Source organism: Nansenia antarctica, assembly GCF_963989245.1.
Source record: "Nansenia antarctica genome assembly, chromosome: 1".
NCBI classification, from domain to species: domain Eukaryota; kingdom Metazoa; phylum Chordata; class Actinopteri; order Argentiniformes; family Microstomatidae; genus Nansenia; species Nansenia antarctica.
Genome location: NC_137674.1, coordinates 113899770 through 113913547, shown reverse-complemented (window position 1 = coordinate 113913547; position 13778 = coordinate 113899770). Strand labels below are relative to the sequence as shown.

General features: G+C 50.1%; 1 protein-coding gene across 1 annotated transcript in view; it reads left to right on the top strand.

Moving 5' to 3' along the window:
• Nucleotides 1–13778, top strand: part of LOC308156946 (microtubule-associated serine/threonine-protein kinase 3-like) — a gene marked incomplete at both ends in the record, with an annotated part of 80229 nt that overhangs the window by 43500 nt on the left and 22951 nt on the right. Inside the window, 4 exons of the mRNA XM_080530407.1 lie at nucleotides 8408–8509; nucleotides 9370–9499; nucleotides 10229–10293; nucleotides 11176–11270. Of these exons, the coding sequence (XP_080386533.1) occupies nucleotides 8408–8509; nucleotides 9370–9499; nucleotides 10229–10293; nucleotides 11176–11270 (392 nt within the window). The remainder of the gene's footprint in view (nucleotides 1–8407; nucleotides 8510–9369; nucleotides 9500–10228; nucleotides 10294–11175; nucleotides 11271–13778) is intronic.

Here is a 13778-nt window from a genome sequence, read left to right as displayed (position 1 = left end):
GTGTGTGTGTGTGTGTGTGTGTGTGTGTGTGTGGTTCCAGGAGGTGGTTTCCAGTGAGGTTCCCGCTGTGATAGACATTTCCTGTTTTGCGTTCTACATTTCTCACAGTCAACCCCCTCCCATGCTACTTACTGACTGTTTTTGATTGGCTGTCTGGATAGACGTCATGTTAGCATGCTAACCCCCCATCCCCTGAGCCTCCCATACAGACTCTCACCACCACCACCTCAAGCTGACCTCTGACCTCAAGCTGCTACTCTGCCTCAGAAACTCATGAGGACTTCAAGGTCATTCTCATTCTCTTTGGGCCGGCTGTGTCTCAGGAGGTAGAGGCTGTGTCTCAGGAGGTAGAGGCTGTGTCTCAGGAGGTAGAGGCTGTGTCTCAGGAGGTAGAGGCTGTGTCTCAGGAGGTAGAGGCTGTGTCTCAGGAGGTAGAGGCTGTGTCTCAGGAGGTAGAGGTTGTGTCTCAGGAGGTAGAGGCTGGTGGAGGTAGAGGCTGTGGCTCAGGAGGTAGAGGCTGGTGGAGGTAGAGGCTGTGTATCAGGAGGTAGAGGCTGTGTCTCAGGAGGTAGAGGCTGTGTATCAGGAGGTAGAGGCTGTGGCTCAGGAGGTGGAGGCTGTGTCTCAGGAGGTAGAGGCTGGTGGAGGTAGAGGCTGTGTCTCAGGAGGTAGAGGCTGTGTCTCAGGAGGTAGAGGCTGTGGCTCAGGAGGTAGAGGCTGTGTCTCAGGAGGTAGAGGCTGTGTCTCAGGAGGTAGAGGCTGTGTCTCAGGAGGTAGAGGCTGTGTCTCAGGAGGTAGAGGCTGTCTCAGGAGGTAGAGGCTGTGTCTCAGGAGGTAGAGGCTGTGTCTCAGGAGGTAGAGGCTGTGTCTCAGGAGGTAGAGGCTGTGTCTCAGGAGGTAGAGGCTGTGTCTCAGGAGGTAGAGGCTGTGTCTCAGGAGGTAGAGGCTGTGTCTCAGGAGGTAGAGGCTGTGTCTCAGGAGGTAGAGGCTGTGTCTCAGGAGGTAGAGGCTGTGTCTCAGGAGGTAGAGGCTGTGTCTCAGGAGGTAGAAGCTGTGTCTCAGGAGGTAGAGGCTGTGGTTCAGGAGGTAGAGGCTGTGTCTCAGGAGGTAGAGGCTGTGTCTCAGGAGGTAGAGGCTGTGTCTCAGGAGGTAGAGGCTGTGTCTCAGGAGGTAGAGGCTGTGTCTCAGGAGGTAGAGGCTGTGTCTCAGGAGGTAGAGGCTGTGTCTCAGGAGGTAGATGCTGTGTCTCAGGAGGTAGAGGCTGTGTCTCAGGAGGTAGAGGCTGTGTCTCAGGAGGTAGAGGCTGTGTCTCAGGAGGTAGAGGCTGTGGTTCAGGAGGTAGAGGCTGTGTCTCAGGAGGTAGAGGCTGTGTCTCAGGAGGTAGAGGCTGTGTCTCAGGAGGTAGAGGCTGTGTCTCAGGAGGTAGAGGCTGTGTCTCAGGAGGTAGAGGCTGTGTCTCAGGAGGTAGAGGCTGTGTCTCAGGAGATAGAGGCTGTGTCTCAGGAGGTAGAGGCTGTGTCTCAGGAGGTAGAGGCTGTGTCTCAGGAGGTAGAGGCTGTGTCTCAGGAGGTAGAGGCTGTGTCTCAGGAGGTAGAGGCTGTGTCTCAGGAGGTAGAGGCTGTGTCTCAGGAGGTAGAGGCTGTGTCTCAGGAGGTAGAGGCTGTGTCTCAGGAGGTAGAGGCTGTGTCTCAGGAGGTAGAGGCTGTGTCTCAGGAGGTAGAGGCTGTGTCTCAGGAGATAGAGGCTGTGTCTCAGGAGGTAGAGGCTGTGTCTCAGGAGGTAGAGGCTGTGTCTCAGGAGGTAGAGGCTGTGTCTCAGGAGGTAGAGGCTGTGTATCAGGAGGTAGAGGCTGTGTCTCAGGAGGTAGAGGCTGTGTCTCAGGAGGTAGAGGCTGTGTCTCAGGAGATAGAGGCTGTGTCTCAGGAGGTAGAGGCTGTGTCTCAGGAGGTAGAGGCTGTGTCTCAGGAGGTAGAGGCTGTGTATCAGGAGGTAGAGGCTGTGTCTCAGGAGGTAGAGGCTGTGTCTCAGGAGGTAGAGGCTGTGTCTCAGGAGGTAGAGGCTGTGTCTCAGGAGGTAGAGGCTGTGTCTCAGGAGGTAGAGGCTGTGACTCAGGAGGTAGAGGCTGTGTCTCAGGAGGTAGAGGCTGTGTATCAGGAGGTAGAGGCTGTGTCTCAGGAGGTAGAGGCTGTGTCTCAGGGGGTAGAGGCTGTGTCTCAGGAGGTAGAGGCTGTGTCTCAGGAGGTAGAGGCTGTGTCTCAGGAGGTAGAGCTGCTGTGTCTCAGGAGGTAGAGGCTGGTGGAGGTAGAGGCTGTGTCTCAGGAGGTAGAGGCTGTGTCTCAGGAGGTAGAGGCTGTGTCTCAGGAGGTAGAGGCTGTGTCTCAGGAGGTAGAGGCTGTGTCTCAGGAGGTAGAGGCTGTGTCACAGGAGGTAGAGGCTGTGTCTCAGGAGGTAGAGGCTGTGTCTCAGGAGGTAGAGGCTGTGTCTCAGGAGGTAGAGGCTGTGTCTCAGGAGGTAGAAGCTGTGTCTCAGGAGGTAGAGGCTGTGTCTCCTCAGGAGGTAGAGGCTGTGTCTCAGGAGGTAGAGGCTGTGTCTCAGGAGGTAGAGGCTGTGTCTCAGGAGGTAGAGGCTGTGTCTCAGGAGGTAGAGGCTGTGTCTCAGGAGGTAGAGGCTGTGTCTCAGGAGGTAGAGGCTGTGTCTCAGGAGGTAGAGGCTGTGTCTCAGGAGGTAGAGGCTGTGTCTCAGGAGGTAGAGGCTGTGTCTCAGGAGGTAGAGGCTGTGTCTCAGGAGGTAGAGCTGCTGTGTCTCAGGAGGTAGAGGCTGTGTCTCAGGAGGTAGAGGCTGTGTCTCAGGAGGTAGAGGCTGTGTCTCAGGAGGTAGAGCCGGCGTCTAATGATCGCAAGGTTGGCGGATCGGCGGTTCGAGCCCCGGCTGGCCACATGTCGAAGTGTCCTTGGGCAAGACACTGAACCCCAGAATTGCTCCCAGTGAGCGGGCCGGAGCCTTGCATGGCAGCTTGCCGCCATTGGTGTGTGAATGTGTGTGTGAATGTGTGTGTGAATGGGTGAATGAGAAGCCGTTGTATAGCGCTTTGGATAAAGGCATAGCTATGTAAGTCAGTCTGTTTACCGTTTCTGTGTGTACTGTGGGCCTCAGCTGTTGTCAGTTATACCCAAACAGGAGGAGTAATAAGCTGTTTCTGATGTGCCAAAAATAACAACTGACAACAACCTAATGGGCCAGTTTCACAGACACAGGGCTTAAGCCTGATCCTAGACTAACAAGCGTCTTCAGTGGAGACTTTTACACTGACAGTGTGATTTAACCAGGACTCGGCCTAAGCCTTGTGTGTACGACCAGCCTGGCGTTATGCTAGCTGCTAGCTAGGGGTGGGACGATTAGAAAATGTCATGTCACGATTATCGTGGGCAAAATAATCGCGATCCACGATATTATCGCGAGAATTTTAAAAAAGAAAATAATAAAAAAAAAATAATAGAATGCCAATAAAACACACTGTAATCACTTTAACTTAGATTTTGTTGTATTTTTATTGAATCATGTTAATAACATTAACATCATTTTAAAAACATCTTGACAAAAATCAAAATCTTTAATAAAATCTTAAATAAGGTAATGATAAATTATAAGGTATCACTGCATAAATAAAGGAAAAAAATACTGTCAAACAAAACTTGAACACTGACACTTTTCTGTCATCAAACTGAGTGCTAGCCTTGTGGCTTAGAGACTTGAAAGCTTCAAGATAGGTTAAAGTGCAAAAATGTCAACATGTTCACTTTTTCGGAGAGGTGTGCTCGGAGAGGTGTGAGTATGTGCCCACTGGCACTAAAATGTGCCCACTGGCACTAAACACTCTCTCTGAAGGAACACTAGTTGCAGGTATGCATAGAAGCCTGCGGGCAACCCTGGAAAGGTGAGGCAATGGACACGGGGCCGATGCAGCCATGGTGAGAAGGCTAGCATACGTTAGTGACTGACTGACAAGGCTGACTTGACAGTCACGTTACCCATGCAGGCTGAACAATCGCGCGAGACACATTTCTGTGAGGATATTCGCGCGCGGCTCATGTGAGAAATCTCAATTATATTACTATTTATTTATAACATACGATTATGACATCCTCCCTCTCGCCAGTTTGGGGCAACATAGACTTCTCCCCTGGTGCCACGGATAGGGGTTTCAAGCGGTGGGACAGCAAAGGGATGGTTACTATCGGACATTTATATGATACGGAAATACTACTTTCATTTGACCAATTATGTAAGAAATATGACCTACCACGAAATGAGTTTTTCAGATACCTTCAGATACAAAGTTTTTTTAATAGCCAAAAAGACACTGGCCTCTGTCACCAACCCTCTCCGCTGGAGGAGATAGTCTCTGCTGGAAAGACGATAGGCATTCTGGGGCTTGGGTATAGAGCACTTTCAAAATATGATAAAGGCAAACCTGCATTTACGCCCAAAGACTGGAATAATGACCTGAACATTAATACTGATGAAGCAACTTGGTCACTAATATGGCAATCGGCAAACGACATCTCAATCTGTAATAGGACGAAGGAAACGCAATTTAGACTACTACAACGTTTGCAGATTACTCCCCAACTGAGACATAAAATGGATCATAACAAATCGGAAATGTGTACAAAGTGTATTACCGAGGTTGGGAGCTTTGTTCATTGTGTTTGGACTTGTAGATATATAGATGATTACTGGAAAGGTATAGTGGATAAAATTCATCTAATTCTAGATGTTACATTGGATAAGGACCCCATGTGTCTATTGTTTGGGTTGCCAGACAAACAACTTAAAAGTATGCATTCCAAAAGACTTCTGTGTATCTTCACTTTTTGTGCAAGGAAAAATATATTGCTGAAATGGATAGACTGCAAACCTCCTACAATAGCTGGATGGCACAAGGTAATTTTTGATATGATTCCTATGGAATATCTGACAGTCTAAGTGTAAGATAAAGACATTCTATAAGATTTGGTCTCCGTTCTTAGATTATATTGGTACCAGACTGGCTGCCATTGTAATGAAAGGTTTGGTGGATTACACTCAAGAAAGTACACAAGACTAATGTGTAACAGATCTACAATGTATGGGTCACAATATTATTTACTGTGCTGGTGTTGTGCTGCCGCTGTGTTTAGGACTGTAAGACATGGATGTGTCTCCGATGGGGGTGATCCCCCCATATATTATGGCATTTGTTGTGTCATTTTCTTTTCTGTTTATTTCTGATATGTGACATTGCCTCCTCTCCGCCGCCTTGCTGGTACAACCTGGGGAGCCTCCGCTAAGACGCTAAGAATATCCACCCAAGCCCTGGTCTTCTCTGCAGCAGAATACTGCGCCCCAGTCTGGAGCAGAAGCCCTCATGCGAGAAAGGTCGACGTGGCTATCAATACCTCCCTCCGAATAATAACTGGATGCTTGAAGCCTACCCCTGTGTCCCTCTTGCCAGTCCTCGCGGGAATAGCACCGGCCGGCCTCCGATGGGAGGCTGCCACCCTCGCCCTGGCCAGGAAGGCACAAAAGCATGATTGGCACATCCTGCACAACACCACCATAACACCAGCACCTCCAAGCCGACTCAAGACCCGCCACCCTTACAACAAGGCAGCACAAGCCATGCTCAACTCCACCTCTGAGGACATCTCCAGAGATGCATGGCTGGCAGCAGCTTGGAAGCAGGAGTGGGAGTCAACCGGGCCCTCCCGAATCCACCGCTACATCTGGGACCCAGGAGATGGCGCCATTGGAGGAGACGACCTACCACGCCGGCAATGGACCACACTGAACCGTCTACGAACTGGTGTCGGTCGCTTTAAAACATCAATGAAGGCGTGGGGCCTGGCGGACAGTGCGGCATGCGAGTGTGGTGACCCAGAGCAGACCGCCGACCACATAATCACCATCTGCCCCTTATATAGACCACCCTCAGAAGCCAGCCTCTTCGACCTAGAACCAGAGATGCGGGCATGGCTACGCGACACCGAGTTGGACCTCTGACGTTACACGAAAGAAGAAGAAGCCTCCTCCCCCACTGTTTTTTTGTTTTTGTTTCGTTTTTAAACATTTTCTGTTTATGGACAATGTACTGCATAACAAAGTGCAAAACTAGTTTTCTACTATTAATGGGACAATAACCTCCCCCACGGATACTAGTTGTTGTTGTTATGTCCTGTTGTGTACATGTCTCTGTGAAACTCAATAAAAATATTAACCCCCCAAAAAAAAAACACACATAGGTCACATACATTAATACATACAATAAAAACAGACAGACAAAGCAGTGTTTATAAAATGTAGTGCCTATTTAAAAAGTCCAGTCATTTAAAAATAATAATAAAAAAATAAAAATAAAAAAAAACGATTATGACGATTATTCAACTAATTAAAATTCTCCACGATAAAGTTATCGCGGGTGTTTTTATCGCGATTAACGATAAACACGATAATCGTCCCATCCCTACTGCTAGCTGGGTGTCAGCCTGAGACCCCTGTCCTCTGTGTTATAACCAACTTAACACGAGAACAGCCATGAGGAGAACAGCCATGAGGAGTAAAGAAGCATGTTATATCTTTGCACTCCATCAAATTTCAGGACCCTCCTTTCATGACTTCTCCTAGATATGTGCGTTCTACCACCCAGTATCCCTACATTTTCAAAATCACACCAGGATAAGCTAGTATAAAGCGATTTTGCCGTTCTTCTGTGTAGGAAGCAGGCTAATTTACAAGCGGCCAACTATTTGACCCCCGAGGCGGCTCTTTTAGTAGGTAAAAAAGGCACGGCTGTTCTAGTGTTAAATGACACAGTAGTTTCAGTCTTCTGGGGTCAAATCGATCAGAACAGATGTAGGCTCTGTCTGCCTGCAATTAACGTATTTAGTTGCTCTCCTGCAGGTAATGTTTTGAATGTAACACGATGTATGTAATGATGCTATGTGGTGTCACGCTTCTTATCAAAAACGAGACATTGAGATTGTTTTTGTCTTTGTCTGCAGCAGAGTTGATGTGTAACATCCATGTTCAGCGTAGTTTGTTTGTTTATTAGGATCCCCGTTAGCTAACACCATGACATTAGCTAGTCTTCCTGGGGTCCCACACAAACAACAACAAACAACATTCTATACATACAGACAACTGTCAACATTCTATACATACAGACAACTGTCAACATTCTATACATACAGACAACTGTCAACATTCTATACATACAGACAACTGTCAACATTCTATACATACAGACAACTGTCAACATTCTATACATACAGACAACTGTCAACATTCTATACATACAGACAACTGTCAACATTCTATACATACAGACAACTGTCAACATTCTATACATACAGACAACTGTCAACATTCTATACATACAGACAACTGTCAACATTCTATACATACAGACAACTGTCAACATTCTATACATACAGACAACTGTCAACATTCTATACATACAGACAACTGTCAACATTCTATACATACAGACAACTGTCAACATTCTATACATACAGACAACTGTCAACATTCTATACATACAGACAACTGTCAACATTCTATACATACAAACAACTGTCAACATTCTATACATACAGACAACTGTCAACATTCTATACATACAGACAACTGTCAACATTCTATACATACAGACAACTGTCAACATTCTATACATACAGACAACTGTCAACATTCTATACATACAGACAACTGTCAACATTCTATACATACAGACAACTGTCAACATTCTATACATACAGACAACTGTCAACATTCTATACATACAGACAACTGTCAACATTCTACACAATCATACATCATAATAACAAAAGAAAGGAAAAATGTAATTAAATAAAAAAATAAAAAACAAAGAAAATAAATGAAATAACAGATCAGCAAACAAGATAAATCATCTACTGTCGTTCAGCTGAGAGGCTGACTGTGTGTGACTCTGTGTGACTCTGTGTGACTCTGTGTGACTGTGTTGTGACTCTGTGTGACTCTGTTCTCTGTGTGACTGTGTGATTGTGTTCTCTGTGTGACTCTGTTCTCTGTGTGACTCTGTGTGACTGTGTTCTCTGTGTGACTGTGTTGTGACTCTGTGTGACTCTGTGTGACTCTGTGTGACTCTGTGTGACTGTGTTGTGACTCTGTGTGACTCTGTGTGACTCTGTGTGACTCTGTGTGACTCTGTTGTGACTGTTGTGACTCTGTGTGACTGTGTTGTGACTCTGTTGTGACTCTGTGTGACTCTGTGTGACTCTGTTGTGACTCTGTTGTGACTCTGTGTGACTGTGTTGTGACTCTGTTGTGACTCTGTGTGACTCTGTGTGACTGTGTGTGACTCTGTGTGACTGTGTTGTGTCTCCAGGCGTACGAGCGGTCGGAGAGCGAGGAGGTGGCGGTCATCACCCAGATGGTGAAGAAGATCCTCATCATCATCTCCCGACCCGCCAGGCTGCTGGAGTGTCTGGTGAGAGGGAGACTTATGACAAAGACACACTGATGTTGAGGCCTGATGATGATGATACGTGATGATGGGCTATAAGTCCTGATGGGCTATAAGTCCTGATCCTGCAATTTCATGAAGTTAATAAACGATGACAGCGATGATGAGGCTGCACAGAGTTGTGTGTCCAACTAATAGAATTGTGCTGAAATATTAAATGTATAACTACATATCATTTCTATAATTAATGTACTGTAATTGCTACACAACCCCCCCCCCCCCAAAAAAAAATCTGTCATGCGTCACATGTGTCCATTCATATACCGTCATTGGTGTCCAACCCCCCAAATCTTGTGCCAGATAAAGGCGCTGTTTACCATTTGGGTTTCTAATGGGATTAGCCTCCCCGCTCACGGCCAGGTTAGGTCTGTCAGTCCAACCCTAACCTAACCAGGAAGTGATGTCATTAGTTCTGCTCAGTCTAACCCTAACCAGGAAGTGATGTCATTCGTTCTGGTCAGTCTAACCCTAACCTAACCAGGAAGTGATGTCATTAGTTCTGGTCAGTCTAACCCTAACCCTAACCAGGAAGTGATGTCATTAGTTCTGGTCAGTCTAACCCTAACCTAACCAGGAAGTGATGTTATTAGTTCTGGTCAGTCTAACCCTAACCTAACCAGGAAGTGATGTCATTAGTTCTGGTCAGTCTAACCCTAACCTAACCAGGAAGTGATGTCATTCGTTCTGCTCAGTCTAACCCTAACCTAACGAGGAAGTGATGTCATTAGTTCTGGTCAGCCTAACCCTAACCTAACCAGGAAGTGATGTCATTAGTTCTGGTCAGTCCAACCCTAACCCTAACCAGGAAGTGATGTCATCTCCAGGAGTTTGACCCAGAGGAGTTCTACCACCTGCTGGAGGCGGCGGAGGGCCACGCCAAGGTGGGCCAGGGCATCAAGACCGACATCCCCCGATACATCATCAACCAGCTGGGCCTGACGCGCTCCTTCGAAGGTACAGAGCGTCTTAACCGCCAACAGTCAGGGAGGAGGAGGAGGAGGAGGAGGGAGGAGGAGGAGGATGAGGAGGGAGGGAGGGAGGGAGGGAAAGAGGGAGGGAGGGAGGAGGAGGAGGAGGAGGAGGGAGGAGGAGGAGGAGGAGGGAGGGAGGGAGGGAGAGAGGAGGAGGGAGGAGGAGGAGGAGGAGGAGGGAGGAGGGAGGAGGAGGAGGAGGAGGAGGAGGAGGGAGGAGGGGAGGAGAGGAGGAGGAGGGAGGAGGAGGAGGAGAGGAGGAGGAGGAGGGGAGGAGAGGAGGAGGGGGGAGGAGGAGGGAGGAGGAGGGGAGGAGGAGGAGGGAGGAGGAGGGGGGGAGGAGGAGGAGAGGAGGAGGGAGGAGGGGGAGGAGGGGAGGAGAGGAGGAGGGAGGAGGGGGAGGAGGAGGAGGAGGGGAGGGGGCCACGAAATAATCGCAATTTTAAAATGATAACGTAAATAGTGAAAATACCACCGCTCATCCGTTATCAAACTTTGCTGAGGTGCTGGAGCTGAAGAGTATCAGTAGAGTGCAAAATAACAGCATCCGCATCTGCACACTCAAACACTGTGCAAAAAAACATAGTTTATTGCGAGCTTTCTGGTCATGACCGAACGAAGCTGTTTTATTTGTGGGTGCTGAGATGAGGCCAGTCTAACGGAGGTTAGCTTTCAACTGTAGATCTCTCTCCTCTCCTCTGCGTGTTTCTAGACATGGGACAGCTGGACCAGTACGACCCAGGACCGCCTACGACTGTGGAGACGGACACATCTGAGGTGAGGTGTTAACTAACCTTAACTAGCCTTTAACACTGAGGTGAGGTGTTAACTAGCCTTAACTAGTCTTTAACACTGAGGTGAGGTGTTAACTAACCTTAACTAGCCTTTAACAGTCTGAGGTGAGGTGTTAACTAGCATTAACTAGCCTTTAACACTGAGGTGAGGTGTTAACTAGCCTTTAACACTGAGGTGAGGTGTTAACTAACCTTAACTAGCCTTTAACACTGAGGTGAGGTGTTAACTAACCTTTAACACTGAGGTGAGGTGTTAACTAGCCTTTAACACTGAGGTGAGGTGTTAACTAGCCTTTAACACTGAGGTGAGGTGTTAACTAGCCTTTAACACTGAGGTGAGGTGTTAACTAGTCTTTAACACCGAGGTGAGGTGTTAACTAGCCTTTAACACTGAGGTGAGGTGTTAACTAGCCTTTAACACTGAGGTGAGGTGTTAACTAGCCTTTAACACTGAGGTGAGGTGTTAACTAGTCTTTAACACCGAGGTGAGGTGTTAACTAGCCTTTAACACTGAGGTGAGGTGTTAACTAGCCTTTAACACTGAGGTGAGGTGTTAACTAGCCTTTAACACTGAGGTGAGGTGTTAACTAGCCTTTAACACCGAGGTGAGGTGTTAACTAACCTTAACTAGCCTTTAACACTGAGGTGAGGTGTTAACTAGCCTTTGTTGCAGGTGATGTTTACTATGTGATTTGTTTGACATTGATTGATGACGACCGTGATTTCATAGTGGCCATTCAGTTACTCCAGGAACAAGAGAGGGTTAGGCTTCTGGAGTCCTGATAGCTTGTCTATGCACAGCTGTCCTGACCTCCCCCATGTTTGACACCCCCATGTTTGACACCCCCATGTCTGGTTCTCTCAGCAGCCCCGCCCCCCGCAGGCCCTCACCCCCACACGGAGGAAACCTCTAGAGAGTGACTTTGAGACCATCAAGCTGATCAGCAACGGAGCCTACGGGTGAGCAGGCCGGGAGGGGACATGGCACCATGCAGGGGGGAGGGAGACATGACACCATGCAGGAGGGGGGAGACATGACACCATGCAGGAGGGAGACATGACACCATGCAGGGGGGGGGAGACATGACACCATGCAGGGTGGGGGGGAGACATGACACCATGCAGGAGGGGTGGAGACATGACACCATGCAGGAGGGAGACATGACACCATGCAGGAGGGGGGAGACATGACACCATGCAGGAGGGAGACATGACACCATGCAGGGGGGGGGAGACATGACACCATGCAGGAGGGAGACATGACACCATGCAGGAGGGGGGGAGACATGACACCATGCAGGGGGGAGACATGGCACCATGCAGGAGGGAGACATGACACCATGCAGGGGGGGGAGACATGACACCATGCAGGGGGGGGGAGACATGACACCATGCAGGAGGGAGACATGACACCATGCAGGAGGGGGGAGACATGACACCATGCAGGGGGGGGGGGACATGACACCATGCAGGAGGGGGGAGACATGACACCATGCAGGAGGGAGACATGACACCATGCAGGGGGGGGGAGACATGACACCATGCAGGAGGGGGGAGACATGACACCATGCAGGAGGGAGACATGACACCATGCAGGAGGGGGGAGACATGACACCATGCAGGGGGGGGGAGACATGACACCATGCAGGAGGGAGACATGACACCATGCAGGAGGGGGGGAGACATGACACCATGCAGGAGGGAGACATGACACCATGCAGGAGGGAGACATGACACCATGCAGGGGGGGGGAGACATGACACCATGCAGGAGGGGGGAGACATGACACCATGCAGGAGGGGGGAGACATGACACCATGCAGGAGGGGGGAGACATGACACCATGCAGGAGGGGGGAGACATGACACCATGCAGGAGGGAGACATGACACCAGCAGGAGGGGGGGAGACATGACACCATGCAGGAGGGAGACATGACACCATGCAGGAGGGAGACATGACACCATGCAGGAGGGAGACATGACACCATGCAGGAGGGAGACATGACACCATGCAGGAGGGGGGGAGACATGACACCATGCAGGAGGGAGACATGACACCATGCAGGAGGGGGGAGACATGACACCATGCAGGGGGGAGACATGACACCATGCAGGAGGGAGACATGACACCATGCAGGAGGGGGGGAGACATGACACCATGCAGGAGGGAGACATGACACCATGCAGGGGGGGGGAGACATGACACCATGCAGGAGGGGGGAGACATGACACCATGCAGGAGGGAGACATGACACCATGCAGGAGGGAGACATGACACCATGCAGGGGGGGGGAGACATGACACCATGCAGGAGGGAGACATGACACCATGCAGGGGGGGGGAGACATGACACCATGCAGGAGGGGGGAGACATGACACCATGCAGGAGGGAGACATGACACCATGCAGGAGGGAGACATGACACCATGCAAGAGGGGGGAGACATGACACCATGCAGGAGGGAGACATGACACCATGCAGGAGGGAGACATGACACCATGCAGGAGGGGGGAGACATGACACCATGCAGGAGGAGGGAGACATGACACCATGCAGGAGGGAGACATGACACCATGCAGGAGGGAGACATGACACCATGCAGGAGGGAGACATGACACCATGCAGGAGGGAGACATGACACCATGCAGGAGGAGGGAGACATGACACCATGCAGGAGGGGGGGAGACATGACACCATGCAGGGGGGGGGGGAGACATGACACCATGCAGGAGGGAGACATGACACCATGCAGGAGGGAGACATGACACCATGCAGGAGGGAGACATGACACCATGCAGGAGGAGGGAGACATGACACCATGCAGGAGGGGGGGAGACATGACACCATGCAGGAGGGGGGGAGACATGACACCATGCAGGAGGGAGACATGACACCATGCATGGGGGGAGACATGACACCATGCAGGAGGGGGGAGACATGACACCATGCAGGAGGGAGACATGACACCATGCAGGGGGGGGGAGACATGACACCATGCAGGAGGGAGACATGACACCATGCAGGAGGGGGGGGACATGACACCATGCAGGAGGGAGACATGACACCATGCAGGAGGGGGGAGACATGACACCATGCAGGAGGGGGGGAGACATGACACCATGCAGGAGGGAGACATGACACCATGCAGGAGGGAGACATGACACCATGCAGGAGGGAGACATGACACCATGCAGGAGGGGGGAGACATGACACCATGCAGGAGGGAGACATGACACCATGCAGGAGGGGGGAGACATGACACCATGCAGGAGGGGGGAGACATGACACCATGCAGGAGGGGGGGAGACATGACACCATGCAGGGTGGGGGGGAGACATGACACCATGCAGGAGGGGGAGACATGACACCATGCAGGAGGGGGGAGACATGACACCATGCAGGGTGGGGGGGAGACATGACACCATGCAGGAGGGGGGAGACATGACACCATGCAGGAGGGGGGAGACA